At 63.6% G+C, this 15,141-nt stretch overlaps 1 protein-coding gene across 1 annotated transcript; it reads left to right on the forward strand.

The window, feature by feature from the left end:
- Window positions 1–819: 819 nt before the first annotated feature.
- Gabrd (gamma-aminobutyric acid type A receptor subunit delta) lies at window positions 820–6,290 on the forward strand. The gene is made up of 9 exons (XM_071617263.1): window positions 820–1,004; window positions 1,566–1,678; window positions 1,899–1,966; window positions 2,053–2,273; window positions 3,458–3,540; window positions 4,116–4,253; window positions 4,833–4,988; window positions 5,168–5,379; window positions 5,609–6,290. Exons 2-9 carry the CDS (start codon window positions 1,570–1,572, stop codon window positions 5,906–5,908), a joined length of 1,287 nt encoding a protein of 428 aa, XP_071473364.1. The 5' UTR covers window positions 820–1,004; window positions 1,566–1,569; the 3' UTR covers window positions 5,909–6,290.
- The last annotated feature ends 8,851 nt before the right edge of the window (window positions 6,291–15,141 follow it).

Consider the following 15,141-nt stretch of genomic DNA (forward strand, 5'->3'; position numbering starts at 1 on the left):
TCCGAGGGGCTCCTGGGGCTGTGTCTCAGGCAGAACTCCAGGGGGTGATCCGAGTGGGGTGACCTGTGGGAAGGAGAGGAGGGGCTGGAGGTCCCAGAGGCTGGCAGGTGGGTAGGTGGGGGAGGCAGGGGAGGCAACGGGGAAGGAAGATCTGGGTGACAGGGAGAGGAGGGATGCGGTCTGGGGAGGAGGCACGGCTCCTCCCAGCTGTCCCGGGGGCCCGGCTGGAGGGATGGCGTGGGGCGGGAGGGGGCTTGCGGCTGGCCTCGGGCTTGGCTGCCAACAGGCAGGGGGAGGGTGTGCTGTGAGCCCAGGCTGCCATCCCTGTCCCCAAGGAAGCATGAGGCTGAGGTGGGCTTGGGCGGGGAGCCATCAGCGCCTGGAGGAGCCCAGGATGGAGGGGCCTGAGGGCCTTTGTGGTGGCCAGTGGCCCAGTGTGGGGCGTGGGTGTCTCTGGGCGGGACTGGGGTTTTACTGGCTCAGTTCCTGCCCCTCCCCTCCCTGGGTCTCCCCTGAGGACTGGCCAGGCCCAGGGCTCAAGGTGACCTGAGGCCCGCGCTCCTGCTGTTCCTGAGCACCCTGCCTCCATTTCTCATCGTGGCGTTAGGAGCCGCCCCTCCCCTGCGGTGGGCTGTCCTTGCTGTGGACAGAGGGACTGGTGATGTGACACGTGATCACAAATGAGGGGACCCAAAACAACAGAATCTTGTTCTCTCACACTTCTGGAGGGCACAGTCCAGAACTGTCCAGAAAGTCTGGGGAAGCTGGCCGGTCCCGCTCCTCGGGTGGCCAGGAGTCTTGGTGCTGCTCTCTGCCCGGGTCTGCACCTGCCTCCGGCTGCCCGTCTCTTCTCCTAAGGACGGGGTCACAGGGTTCGGGGCCCACCCTGATGCACTGGGCTTCGCCATAACTGATCACACCTGCAAAGACCCTGTTCCAAAGCAGACCTCTTCTGAGGTTCCAGGGGACAAGAGCCTGGGGGGACGCTGTCCAGCCCCGTCCAGGTGAGCAGGTGGGTGGGCGGGCTGCGGGGTTCCCTGGCTGTGGCCCTACAGTGCGTCTGGGAGGACAAGGACAGCATGGGCTGCTGTGGGTCAGGCTCAGCCTCAGAAGCACATGGCCATCTGGGGACCCAGCCTGGACCCTCCTGGGCCCTTTTGGGTCCCCATCCAGTGGCTTCTGGCACATTCCTTCCTCTCAGGCCACTGCTAGGGAGGACTCTCAATGGGGGCCTGTGGCTGCTTGGGGACAAAGCCAGAGGGCGACTCTGCGGGGGCCTCCTCCTGGTCTCAGTGGTGCCCTCTCTGGCAGTTAGAGGAGGGAGCCAGGGGCTCAGTGCACGCTGGGGCCGCACAGGGTGGCCCCTGAGGTAGGGTGAGGAGGGCACAGGAAGGCCGGGAGAAGGGCCAGGGGCCTTCCGGGCTCCTCAAGTCCGGTCCAGGTTGCTGGAGGGGCTCCCACCTCGTCCTCCCTGTCCGTCCAGCCCAGGCGTCCCCCCCAGGGAAGAGCTGGGGCTCTGACCCTGGTGCCCTGCCTGCCGGTGACCACCTGCTTCGCATCCCCAGAGCCATGAATGACATTGGGGACTACGTGGGCTCCAACCTGGAGATATCCTGGCTCCCCAACCTGGATGGCTTAATGGAGGGCTACGCCCGCAACTTCAGGCCCGGCATCGGAGGTGAGGGTAGGGCTGGAGGGGCAGCGCGTGCTGGCCGGGACAGTGCGCCCCTCACTGTGGGGACAGCCTGCTGGACTCTTGGCTGGTGAAGGGGTCTGTTGGGCTTCAAGCCCAGACCCCAGGGAGACAGGAGAAGGGGCGTCCGTGTCCCCACGGTGGGGTGGCTGGGGCGGTGGGCCGGGCCCTGCGTGCTGGCTCCAGTACCCCTGCTCCTTCACAGGCCCCCCTGTGAACGTGGCCCTGGCCCTGGAGGTGGCCAGCATTGACCACATCTCAGAGGTGAACATGGTAGGTGCCCCCTGCGCTGCCGGCCGGGCCCTGTGTCTCCGAGGACCGGGGCTGACCCTGCCCCTGCCGTCCTGCTCCCCCCGCAGGAATACACCATGACCGTGTTCTTGCACCAGAGCTGGAGGGACAGCCGGCTCTCCTACAACCACACCAACGAGACCCTGGGCCTGGACAGCCGCTTCGTGGACAAGCTGTGGCTCCCCGACACCTTCATCGTGAACGCTAAGTCCGCCTGGTTCCACGACGTGACGGTGGAGAACAAGCTCATCCGGCTGCAGCCCGACGGCGTGATCCTCTATAGCATCCGGTGAGCTGGGCCCTCTGTGCCGCCCCTGGCCGGGAGGCCAGGACACTTCTGCCGTGAGCCTGGGAGGGGCACTGTGACCTCGGTGCCCTCCCCAGCTCCCAGCAGCCGCTCAGGACACCACATCCACTACCAGGGCAGCTGCCGGGAGGCCACAGACGGGCTTTCTGGCCAAGACGGGGCCTCTCTGTTTTATGAATGGGGTTGAATTCATGTAACACAGATCAACCCCGAGCGAACAGCCCAGTGGCACTTACGCAGTTATCACACTGAGCCGCTTCACCTTCATCCAGCTTGAAAACATCTCGTCATGGGCTAGGGCCGGGGCTCAGTGGAGGAGCACTCTCCTGGCGTGTGTGAGGCCCTGGGTTCGATCCTCAGCACCACATAAAAATAAATAAGTAAAATAAAGGTATTAAAAAAAACCCCAAATATCTTGTCACCCCAAGAAGAAACCCATACCCTTTGAAAGCAGTCACTCTGTCCCGGTCCCTAAAGCCCCAGGCAGCCACCAACTCACTGTCCCCATGGACTTGCCTGTTCTGCCATCTTGTCTCAGTGGAAGACAGCTGGGCCTGTATCTGGCTTTTCCTGCAGATTACGTTTTTGAGGGTCATCCGTGTTGTGGTACAGCAGTGCCTCCCTCCTTTTTTTGACTGAGTAGTATTCTGCCATGTTGTGCTCATCCGCTCTTCTGTCGATGGGCATGCGTGGCTTCTGTCTTTCCGCCGCTGGGAACACATATTTACCTTTTGAACATTGTCCAGGCACATGCCTTTAAAAGATGCAGTGGCGATATTTTAAAAGTCAGGAGCTTTCACATCAGAATCTAAATATCTGGTCTCTCCCAGAAAACCAGAGCTCTCGGCCCCAGGCGAGGGACCCCAGGCTGGGCCTTGCCTCATGAGTCCCCCACCTGGACAAATAGCAGGCACTTTTAAAGATGGCAAGGATGAATGCCATCCACTCCCGGATGCCCTGAAGGAAGAATCACACCGCGGGCGCCATTTTCAGCCTCACCCTGACCCTGGGCAGCTGGCAGACAAAGCCTGGGCAGCCGCAGGCCCAAGGTGGTGCCCCTGGCAAGCAGGCAGCTCTGGGTTGGTGCAGGGACATCTGTCTGTGGGAGCAGGGGGCTGCCAGCCTGGCAGAGGCTCCGGGGCCTCACAGCACGTGTGTCTGGTCAGAATCACCTCGACAGTGGCCTGTGACATGGACCTGGCCAAGTACCCCATGGACGAGCAGGAGTGCATGCTGGACTTGGAGAGCTGTGAGTGGGCCGCCTGGGGTGGGCCCCCTGGGTGGGCTCCGTGGAGAGCTGTGAGTGGGCCGCCTGGGGTGGGCCCCCTGGGTGGGCTCCTCGGGCTTCTGTAGCCTGGAGGGGGACTCAGACTTGGCTCTTGGGGCCTGTGCAGTGGGGGGCCCGTGCAGTGGGGGGCCCGTGCAGTGGGGGGCCTGGACAAGGCTGGCTCAAAAGACAGAGGAGCTCTCAGGATGGACCTCTGTGTGCGAGAAGAGCCTGAGGCCCGAGCAGCTGGGCCGTGGGCCGGCAGGACAGCGGCCTGGGAGAGCAGGCCAATCAGTGCCGGCCGCCCACTGATGCAGGTCCAGCCTGCACCTCTGTGCACCCCTGACAGAGGTGGCCCTGCTTTTGCCAACACTGCTGGCCTGTGCACCTGCCAGAGGTGTGCGCTGTGGTCCCAGCGCCCACAGCCTCCCTGCTGCTGGCTCTGTCCCTGTCATGGGCAGCTCCACCCTCGGCCTCCTGGTGTGGATGGGGTGCTACTGCGGGGGCTGCCAGCGGCTGGGCCAGGCCTTGCCGCCCACCCGTGGGCTCTCCTGCAGATGGCTACTCTTCCGAGGACATTGTCTACTACTGGTCGGAAAACCAGGAGCAGATCCACGGGCTGGACAGGCTGCAGCTGGCCCAGTTCACCATCACCAGCTACCACTTCTCCACGGAGTCGATGAACTTCAAGTCGGGTACTGTGGGCTCTCTCCCGTGCACGGCAGTGGCTTCTCAGACCTTCTGGCCGAGCCCCATCCAGCTCTGAGGTCCCCGGGACGCAGCTGGAAAACCACTTGTTGGGCACTTGCTGAGTGGCACAGGCGGTGGCACAGGACGGGGACGGGTCGCTGTTGTTCCTCGGCCCTTTCCTCCCAGCACTCTGGGCTTAGGGGGATCCTGAAGACTGGCGGGCTCAGGGGCCACGCCCTCCTGGGCCAACTTGTCCCTGCAGAGCCTGGCTGTGCACTGAGGGGTCTGCAGAAGAGGCCGACAGACTTCCCTCCCCTGCTGGGAGGGCTCCGCAGGGCCGGCCGCCCAGCAGGCGCGAGGCAGCAGGAGCGTTGCCCTCTCCTCCCCTGTCTCTGGTGGCCCTGTGCTGCCCCACTCTCTGTGGCCAGACCTAGGGCAAGGGAGACCCCTGGCTCATTAGGCTACTGGGTCTCCCCTCTGAGCCTCACGTGGGCCCAAGTCCCCGCCAAGGCCTCTTTCTCCTGTCCTGTGGGGGTCAGTGGGTCAGGCAGGGAAGGCCACCTGACAGTGGGCTGTCCCCACAGCTGGCCAGTTCCCCCGGCTCAGCCTGCACTTCCGCCTGCGGAGGAACCGCGGCGTCTACATCATCCAGTCCTACATGCCCTCCGTGCTCCTGGTCGCCATGTCCTGGGTCTCCTTCTGGATCAGTCAGGCAGCAGTGCCCGCCAGGGTGTCTCTGGGTGCGGAAGCATGAATCCCGCCCCCCACCCGTGCCACCTGTCCTGGGGGGCAGCAGACTGGGCCTGGTCAGAGGAGCCCTTCCACACTCGGTGGGGGATGGAGGGCTGGTGGACTCTCCCTCTCCAGGTGGGTACGGGGAAGTGGCCATGCTCCGATGACCGCCCCCCTGTGTCCGCAGGCATCACCACCGTGCTGACCATGACCACGCTCATGGTCAGTGCCCGCTCCTCCCTGCCGCGGGCGTCGGCCATCAAGGCGCTGGACGTGTACTTCTGGATCTGCTACGTCTTCGTGTTCGCTGCGCTGGTGGAGTACGCCTTCGCCCACTTCAATGCTGACTACAGGAAGAAGCGGAAGGCCAAGGTCAAGGTCGCCAAGCCCAGAACCGAGGTGAGCGCCCAAGGGCGTGTCTCAGGGCTCACAGCCAAGAGATGGCTGCCCCCAGCCCCCTCTGCTGGCCAGCTCCTGGTGGGTCACTCTCAGCCCTGGGCCTTGGCAGCCACTCTGGCTCCTCAGCCCAGCCTGCTGCAGGTCACAGTGGCACTTGCTGAGTGCAGAGGGGATCTTACCACTGGCCCAGGTGGGGTCCTGCATGGGAGCCCTGTCCCCTGCTGTGCAGATGGACGTGAGGAATGCCATTGTGCTCTTCTCCCTCTCGGCCGCCGGAGTGACCCAGGAGCTGGCCGTCTCTCGCCGGCAGCGTGGCATCCCTGGGAACCTCATGGGTTCCTACAGGTCAGTGGAGGTGGAGACAGGGCAGATGAAGAAGGAGGGGGGCGCCCGGCCCGGGGGCCCCGGGGGGATCCGCGCCAGGTTCAAACCCATCGATGCGGACACCATTGACATCTACGCCCGCGCCGTGTTCCCTGCGGCCTTTGCGGCCGTCAACGTCATCTACTGGGCAGCGTACGCTATGTGAGGCAGGACGGCAGCTGCCCTTGCCTGCCCTGCTGCCGGGGCAGAGGCCGCCTGGAAACTCCGGGGAGGAAGGACACCTCTGCGTTGCTCGGGGGGCGGACAGTTGGTCGCGCAGTAGGAGAGGAAGCCTGTCTCCTGTGCTTTCACCCTGTCCTTCTGGGAAGGACCACCAGCCTGAGCTCCCTCCGACCTAGGGAGACTGTTGCTGAGAGGGGTGGGCCTGGCCTGGCCCCGAGGCCGAGGCAGGCTCCGCATCTTTAGTCTCAGGCTCACACTGATGTCTCGGCCTTTGCTCTGTGGGATCGGGATCAGAGAGTGGGAGGAGGCGGTGGCCAGCCCCTGTCGCAGTGAAAGGGGGAGAAGCTGTTGCAAGTCCTCCTCGGTCCCAGCATGAAATAAACCTCAGCCTGGCAGCCACTCGGGTCTCCATCGCTGCAGCTGCACCACAGCCTGGAATGCTGGCGTCCTGCGGGCTTGGGGGGTGCCCTCTGGGGGGGCAGTCTCGGGCGACTCAGAACAGTCAGTGTGGGCGTGCACCTTGTGCTGGGAAAACAGTGGGGTTGGGATCCTGGCTAGATACTGGGGCTGGGGGCTCAGGGAGGAGAGGAGAGGCTTGGTGACACTGGTGTCAGGTGCTTGGTGCCCTTCTTGCCCTGCATCTGGGCTGTGATGGGTCACTTCCTCAAACGCAGACGCAGGTCCAGGAGCCCAGGTCAGGGCTGGCTGACCCCTGAGCCACCTGCTTTTGAGATGCCTTCCTGAAGTCTCAGGGCTGGGGACAGACTTGGGGCCAGAGGAGCTCAGGGGCTGCGTCCCAGAAGATGAGCCACATCGCTATGTCCAGGACACCAGTGAGGGCCAGAGGGGCAGGGTCCTGGAGTAGGCTCCAGGAGGTACCATCCCTCGGTCCCTGGTGGGTGCCCCGGCCGAGGGCATGGTCACTCCGCTGCCTTCCTGGATGAGGTGAGAGAGACTCAGAAGACCCTGGAGGCCACACAGACACCCTGCCCATCCCATCTGCTGCCACCAAGGACTCAGGGTGACAGCATTGCAGCCCAAGAGCCTGGTGGCCATTGGAGCATGAGACGGGCAGCCCTTGATGAGGGTCCAGCTTTTCCACGGCACTGGGTCATCCACACGGAAGACACAGGGTGCAATTAGCAGAACTGCTGTCCACCCCTTGATTGCTGTAGGGTCCAGCCAGCAGAGCCAGAAGAGCCCAGCTCAAGAGGTGAAGTCAGCCAGGGCCAGCACCCTGCCTAATGTAGGTGGCATCCAGCCACCGCTGACTAGCCCTTGGTCATCCTCCTGGTGGCCCCCACCCCACTACACTGGGGTGCTTGGTGGTGACAGTTGTGGAGCATAAGAGTGCCCCCTGGCCACTGCCCACCGTGTGAGCTGACCAACAGCCCTCAGGACCCCAGGCCCATATAGGTGCAGGGTAATGGGGTCCCTTCTGGCCCAGACATTTTGCCAGGGACACGGGGTCCAGCTATTTCCCAAGGGGCAGAGGAGGGCATTAGTACCTCTGCTCAGACCATGGCCTGGCTCGCCACTCTGCATCCAGCTGAGACCCTCACTTCCAAGGACCCCTGCACACCCCCTGGCTGCCCTGGCTGCCCTGCAGTAAGGATGAGGCTGGGAGGCTTGGGACGGGCTGGACTCCGGTGTGACCAGGAGCTGCAGATAGGAAATGGGCCTCAGAGCCAGCAGGGAACAGGTGGCCAAGCAGCAGGAGAGCCGGATCTGGGTCAGCTGGGGCTCCAGGCCACCTCCTGATGGAGGGGGAGGCACAGAACAGGGAGGCCCCATGTGGTCCAGGCACAGCTCCTGTCTCACCTCGGGGCCTCTCGGCATGGTGACTGCTTTCTACCTCTGTGGACCTGGAGAGCTGCCCGGAGTGGGGGCCCGAGCTCCAGATGGTCCACACTGCCTCCTCTCTCCCAGGGGTGGCCAGGGTCACTCGCTGCCAGTTCTGGGGCTTTGGGGAAGGGGTGGGTTCAAGTTCACCAAGCTGCTGAACTCATCTGGACCCAGAGGCCAACAGGCTGACCACCCCCCCCGCAATGCCAGGCGCCCCCCCAGCGCCCACCTCTGCCCTGCCTCCTTGCCACCCGCAGGCTGCCCAGCTCTGCGGCATGTACCCACGGGGAGCTATTTAAAGCCACTTTTGAGGCTGCCTTGGGCTCCCACGCAGCCAGGCCCACTGAGCTGCAGCTTCGCCTCATTTTGCACCAGCAGTCTCCCCCTCCAGCGTCGGGCTGCTATTTCTGCCCACATGTTTACAGGCCAGGAGGGAGGACTGGTGCTTTTCAGACAGCGGCTTCTATTCCGGTGGTGATGAGAGGAGCAGATTGAAGGCCAGGGGCGGATCAAAGTTTGCAGCTGAGAGGAGCCAGCGCAGGGAGGGGGCACCTGGGGCAGTTGGCGGAGGCAGGCAGGCATCTCATCCTGGCAGGGACAGGTCACTGGGGTTGGTGGCTTCTTGCTCTGACGGAGGTGGGGATGTGTGCTGGGAACAGGGACCTCTGAACCTCCCTGGCATGGAGGTGAGGGGCCCAGGGTGGGGGGAGACAGCACCCAGCCTCTCCCAAGGCAATGGCAGGACAAGCCCCAACCACACACAGCCTCGTTCCCCGCCCCTCTCTCAGCCGGGACTGCAGGGAGGGGTGTCCTGGTCCCGGCTCCCTTTAGACAGAGCCTAGCAAGGGGTTGGGTGCAGGGAGTTGACGTGGGGGCCAGGATCGCACTCCCAGGGCTGCCAGAGCCCAGTGCCTCCCACTGGAGGGTTTGAAGCAGAGGCTGATTCTTTCAGCTTTGGAGGCTGCAACTTGCACAGCCAGGTGGGGGCAGGGGTGGCCCCTTGGGGAGGCTCCAGGGAGCACCTGGGCCGGGCCTCTGTACTCCTGCTGCTGTGGGCATCGCCCCACTGCTGCCTCCAGCACCCATGGCATCTGTCTCGGGCCTCCCCGCCAGGGCACCTCCCCCTGGATTCAGGCTCACCCACTTCAGCGGGGTGTTCTTAACCGTCTACACCTGCAAAGACCCTGTTCTAAGTAAAGTCATTCAGAGGTTCTGGGGGAACGGTATCCGGCTCCGTCTGGAGGGTGACCCCAGGAGCAGCCAGGGGTGTGGAGGAGAGCTCAGGAAAGAGGCCCCAACCCTGGGGGCACCTGCCCACCAGCTCCACTCCCCGAGGGCTGCTCCCAGACTTCGACTTGGCCCCTCCTACCGTGAGGGCCTGGGCTCCACAGCGGGGGACTCTGCCCTTGTGGAGTAAACCCGTCCCAGTACGGAGCTCTGCAGCAGCAGCAGCTGTCCCTCCCCTCCCTGCACAGGCTAGGCAGGCCCTCGGTCCCACCTACGGGTCGGGACGCAGGGGAGAAGGCAGGTCTTGAAGAGAAGCACAGAGTGGAAAGTGTCCCCGAAGAATGCCCAAGTCCTAACCCTGGTACTGCAGAGGTGACCTTGTTTGAAGACAGTCTTTGAAGGGTAAGATGAGGTCACCCTGCATCAGGATGAGACCACTACTGGTGTCCAACCCTGGTGTCCTTCAGATATGGGAAGAAGGCCAAGGGAGGATGAAGGCAGCAGTGGACGCTCCTGTGAGCCAAACAACACCAAGATGGCCAGCAGTGCTGGGAGGGTCTGGACAAGTCCCCTCACAGCCCTCTGCAGGAAATCACCCTGGCCACCCTCCACCCCAGATTTCTGGCCTCCAGAACCACGAGACAATGAATTTGTGTTGTCTTTGGTCACCCAGTTTGTGGTCACTTGTTATGGTGACCACAGAGAACCAAGCTCAGTCTCGGGGGGGGGGGCACTTCCTCGCCTCCAAGGACCATCCCCAGGGGATTCTCATAGATGACGCCAAGCCACCAGGACCCAGTCCCACTGCCAGGAGACCGCCAGTCAAGCCCACGAGGCTTCCCCAGGGTCCACTCATGGTCAGTCCCTGGGCCTGGTTTTCAGCACTGCCTGCCCTCTGGCTTCCAGAGAAGTGTCGTCACACCCCCCAGGAGAGCTTTCACCCCCGCAGGGCCATCACGGCCTTCAGACCCAGGTGTGGCAAGGGCTCTGCAGGCCGATTGTCACCACCCCGGGTGCCATCAGGACCCTCATGTCACCATCCTAGTGGGCAAGCTGGCCCCAGAACCCACCAGAGTCTAGTCCCAGGACAGACCAAAGCAGAGCCCGAGGTGGGAACTGTGGGCCGTAGTTGCTGCAGGAAGTGACCAGGAGGTGGGGTGAGGCAGGAAGGAGCAAGAGCCCCTGAAGGCTGCAGCGGGCAGCTGTGTCCCCCCACCCCGAGGCTGCAGCTCCGAGCTGTCACTGGGGTGCGCCCTCGAGGGAACATGGGGATCTGGCTATCTTAAGGTGGGCAGCTTCCTGGCTACCCTAAGGTGGGCAGCTCTGCTCTGCCACAGGCTCCCGGCCACGGTGGGCTCCAGCGCCGTGGGCTGACCAGGCTTCCCTTGGTGGGCTCCTCTCAGGGGTCTGTCACCATGATGGAGCTCCAGGGCACTAACACCAGTCTGCACAGCAGGCCCCTTCCTTGTGGGCCACTGTGGCTATAGCAGGGTCCCTCTGGGAAAAGAACCTTCAGCAGAGTCTAGCTCCTGCTGTCACCAGCAGCTGTCACTTATTTCTTCATGTGGCCCCAGGCTCCCATCTGGGGGGCAGAAAGCAGGCCAGGTGGATTACGTTAGCCCACAGCCAGGCCCGGCCTCTGCAGGCTGCCCATTATCTTCAACCCCTCGCCCAGGTCCAGCCGGCCTCCGTGACTCTGGGAGACTCATGGTGTGGTAAGGTGGGTCCCTGAGCTGGGAAGGCCCCTCACAGCCCCTGGGACTGTGGAAGGCAGAGGAGGAGCCCCCAGCGGGCACCTCTCCCCAACTGCTCCCTCAGGGGCTTCACCTCAATGGACTCAGCAAACACTGTGAGGGTTCTTTTAGTTCCCCAGAAGGTCAGGGTGTGCAGGCAGGGTGTGGATGTCGAGGGCAGCATCTGCCCGTCTTCCAGGGCCCCATGGTGGGGATGTGGGGGACTGTCCAGCCTGAACCTCTAGGGAGTGTGTCCCCTGCTCCCCGAGGACAAGGGAGGGACCATGGGAAGAGGCTGGGGCCGTGCAGAAGCCAAGGAGCTGAGTGGACACCCAGGCAGCAACTTAGAGGGGTCACCTTCCAATAGGGGAGGGGGCAAGGGGCAGTCACCGCTCCTGGAGGGACTTCCGGGCTCCTGTAGGGGCTGTGACGCTTGCCGGGAGAGTGCTCCACGGGGGTGTTTCTGCACACCTTGAGCTTTGCTCTGCGCTGGTCTCCAAGGATGGCGGTGGCACAGAAGGCTTGGACTTCTCGCCCTCCAGGGCAAAGGGTGGGCTCTTTGCTGCCCACTGTAAACTTCATGAGCCCTTAAGCTCAGGGTTGGTCCCCCATTGTGTAGCACCATGCCCCGGTGGGGCTTGTGGGCAGAGGGCCTGGTGCAGATGTGCCCATGTGCTTGCTGAGCTGGGAGGAGTGACCACGCGACTGGGGCAGACCAGCTGGTAAAATCTCAGACCCTCCACAGGGCTACAAAGTTCCAGCCGTGGGGTCAGCGGTGGGTGCACATGACGCTCCGGGCAGCAGGCAGCCCTCTCCCGGCCCACAGCCCACCTGGGCTGCACGATCCCCTGCCTGTACCCAGGGGCCATCTGTGGGTGCCTGAGCAGCAGCTGAACGGACCCAGAGCACGAGTGTGAGTCGTGGCTTCAGAACGCCCGTTGTTTTCTCCCTGTGTCCATTAAGAAAAGGTGAGTGGCCTCTTCTTCTCCAGGTCCTGTGATGTCAGACACTGCCCCACCCCTGGCATCCTGGGAAGGGCTGAAGTCCAGCTGCCCTTCCCTAGGACACAGGAGCTGGGGGAGACACCATGGAACCCCACGGCATCTGAGCCCCGCTCAGCTTTGCAGAAGGACCTTGAGACTCACTAAGGCCACCTGCCCTCTTCCTCACAATGGCCAGAGCTGCAGGGCTCTGTACCCCTCAGGCTCCACTCAACCCGGAGTGGCCCACGCTGCCTGCGAGGAACCCAGGCCAGGAAGGCTGGGGAAGCACTCCTGGGCAGGTGGGGGGAGGGGGTCCAGGGTAGCCGACTGCCCACCCAGGTCGGCAGAAGCCTCCCGAGAAGATCCCACTTGCCTGTGCCATTTCAGCAAGGCTTTTGGCCACTCAAGGTATCCTCTCACTCAGCATGGTCCTTCCTGGACAGCCCAAGGCACAAGTTCTGGCCAGCCGGCTTGGCTGGGTGGGCTGGCCCGAGCTTTGAGTCTTCAGCCTGGGCCGGCCCCACAGCCCCATTTCCCTGGCCATCAAGGACTCCCCACTTCTAGGAGGTGCTGGGGCAGGGTTGGGTGACATCTCCTGGAAGCCCAGACTTACATGGGTTACTTCAGGTCACCCCGATGACACAGCTCTCGTGGACCGGTGCATTGAGGCACGTGCCCCACACGCCCACAGTGGACCCGGAGAAGGTGGCTGTGTCTCAGAGCTGCAGCACCTCACCCTGCAGTGAGGGTACATGTTCTCTGAGGCGGAGTGAAGACTGAATGAGGTCCCGTCCTGAAGGGGGCTTGACAGGGGAAGGGTCAGCAGTGGTCACAGGATGAAGTTTGGGGATCTTCTCTCAAGAGGAAGATGGGATGCTTTCTAAGGAGGGGGACGCCTGAAGAGCCAGCCAGCAAGGCCGTGGGGTTGAGAGCCTCCGGCTGTCCCTCGCTGGGGCCAGTGGCCTCCTTCTGTCCTGGTGGAGGGGCTTCCTCCTGGCTCAAGTGCGTTCCAGGGTGTGTGTGCCCATGTGCTGCCGTCCACAGCGGCCTCCCGCCCTGGACACACAGCGGCTTGCAGACGAAGTCTGGTGCTACAAGAGCTGTCTGTGTTCCAGGTCTTTTCTTGGGGTGGTCCCCAGAGGGGACCCTGTCAGGCTGGCTGAGGCTCCAGGCCCCCTGTGGCTGCTCCCTGGAGGACAGTCCCAGGTGGGCGGTAGGGGGGCCTTCCCCCACAGCCCAGCCCAGCCAGGACCTGAGGATGCCGCCCGGACACAGGGAGCTGGAGGCCTTCCCCACCGCATCCCGCGCTGTATCTCCCGCCATCTTGGCCTCACTCTTCTTGGGGCTGAAGCACCAGGAGAAGCCGGGAGAGGTCGCCAGCATTGCCATGGCAACGCGGCTCCGCAGGCTCCTCAATAACCTCAGGGCCACTTCCTGGCCTCACCTATCTGGAGCCCGGGAGCCCAGCGTCCGTCCCGTGCTCTCGCCTCACAGGCTGGCACCCAGAGAGCAGAGTGCAGATGTGCCCTGGCAGGGACGTCACGGCCCAGCCTGCGGAAAGCCTTGCTGGCCCTCAGTGTCATCGAGAGGACGGGGCCAGGACTTCCACACCCTCAGGAAGAAGGGCGGTCACAGCCCACGTGGGGACGGAGGGGGAAGAGACCGCCCTTCCTGCCAGCTGTTCGTGGCACCCCAGCCCCACTGACCCTGTCAGCCACCCCCTCTCGAACCCATGGGTGGGGCAGACCAAGCCTTTCCTGGCTCTCCTGCCTCGGCTGGGTGCAGCTCCAGGCTGACCACACGAGAGGGCGGGCGGACAGTGCAGTCACACGGCGAGTCCAGCACACAGGGACAGAGTGAGGACACACACACAGGAAGGCGCTCAGATCCAGGGTCCAGGTTCAATTCGCAGACACTCAGCAAAAGGACAACCAGAAGCCCTGCAGCCAGCGAGCAGAGCAGGAAGGGCCAGGGTCTGAGGAGGCTGCCCAGGACAGACCAGGAGACCTCAGGCTGGCGTCCCCTGCGTGGAAGGGGTACTGTGCCCACAGGTGGGGGTCTGTGGGCTGCTGTCCAGGCTGGGGCCGGAAGCAGCCCAAAGACGGGATGGGGGAATTGGGAGCAGGAGACCAGAGCCCACACACCTGTGCTGGGGGCCAGGCAGGCAGGGCTGTGCAGTGTCAGTCAGAGGGGGACAGAGACAAAGCACCCCTGTGACCCAGACCAGCAGCTGGGCGGATCCAGGCCCCAGGGACCACTGTGGAGAAGCAGCATCCCTCCTGTGCCCCCTCCTGGGGAAGCCTGGTACTGCACTCGCTGAGAAAAAGGGAGGCTCCTGGCCTCCAGCACCAAGAGGTGGACGCCAGCCCCGCCAAGGTCAGCAGCACTGGCCGGGAGCCTGGATTGAAGGGGACACATGTGTCCAATCACGGGCAGAAAGCCAAAGTGGTGCCCAGAGGAAAACACATGGACCCCCACAGACAGAGGGAGTGCAGGCGTCTGCAGCCCCACAGGTGCTTGAGGCCCGCGTGCACTGTGGGCCCCCTCAGAAGGACTCCCCTGCCACAGGGCTCTCGGGCACACATCTCAAGTCCCAGAAGCAGCCTCTTTTCCAGGACGGGTCTCCTGGCCCTGGCGGAGCTGCCATGTTGCAGCTCTGTGTGGTACGTTGGCAGGGGCCTCGTGGGTGCACCTAGCCACACTGCCCCCTCGCAGGCCCTCAACACCGCATGAGTGAGGGACGAGGCGGGTGTTGTCACTGGAACCAGCGTCTCCAAATCCCATGATGTGTGACACAGAAAGGAAACATCTGCTACCCGGCCCCTCCGTCAGCTGTGAGCGCCCAGCACTGTCAGTAGACCTTCCGGCCCTTCCTGTGGCCAGGGGGGTCAGACTGGCACCTGACAGAGGACCCGGGATCCCAGCCTGAGCCAGCAGAGGCGCAGGGCGAGCTCTCTGCCTGGAGGGGCCGGCACTCGGGCAGAGCAGAGACCCTCAGCGAGCAGAGCAGGAAGGGCCAGGGTCTGAGGAGGCTGCCCCAGGACAGACCAGGAGACCTCAGGCTGGCGTCCCCTGCGTGGAAGGGTACTGTGCCCACAGGTGGGGGTCTGCGGGCATTTACCAGAGGGAGCCGGAGGGTAAGCCTCGTGCCACTGGAGAGCCAGTCCTCTGCCCTCTGCCCACCACAGGTCACCTGCTGAGACCCCTCCCAACACCTGGGGGAGTGTGAAATCTGAAGACTAAGGAAAGGATGCCCCTCCAGGGCTCTTCTCTGCTCCAAAGGTCACTTCTTCACCGGGTTCTGCCCCGCCTGGCAGGTTCCAAGGGTCACCTCCATGCCCCACCTGTCCTGGGAGGCCCCTACAGAGTCCTTGAAACCTCTTAAGCCACAGACTGCCTCCTGGGTGGCCGGGCGTGACGGGTGGAGC

The sequence above is a fragment of the Marmota flaviventris genome, chromosome 10 (assembly GCF_047511675.1).
Source record: "Marmota flaviventris isolate mMarFla1 chromosome 10, mMarFla1.hap1, whole genome shotgun sequence".
Lineage (NCBI taxonomy): Eukaryota > Metazoa > Chordata > Mammalia > Rodentia > Sciuridae > Marmota > Marmota flaviventris.

Excerpts from the sequence above, each read along its gene's own strand:
- Gabrd (XM_071617263.1), top strand. The coding sequence starts at position 1,570 with ATGAATGACATTGGGGACTACGTGGGCTCCAACCTGGAGATATCCTGG. Across the intron at positions 1,679-1,898 it reads CTTCAGGCCCGGCATCGGAG|GCCCCCCTGTGAACGTGGCC; the intron begins GTGAGGGTAGGG and ends GCTCCTTCACAG. Across the intron at positions 1,967-2,052 it reads ACATCTCAGAGGTGAACATG|GAATACACCATGACCGTGTT; the intron begins GTAGGTGCCCCC and ends CTCCCCCCGCAG.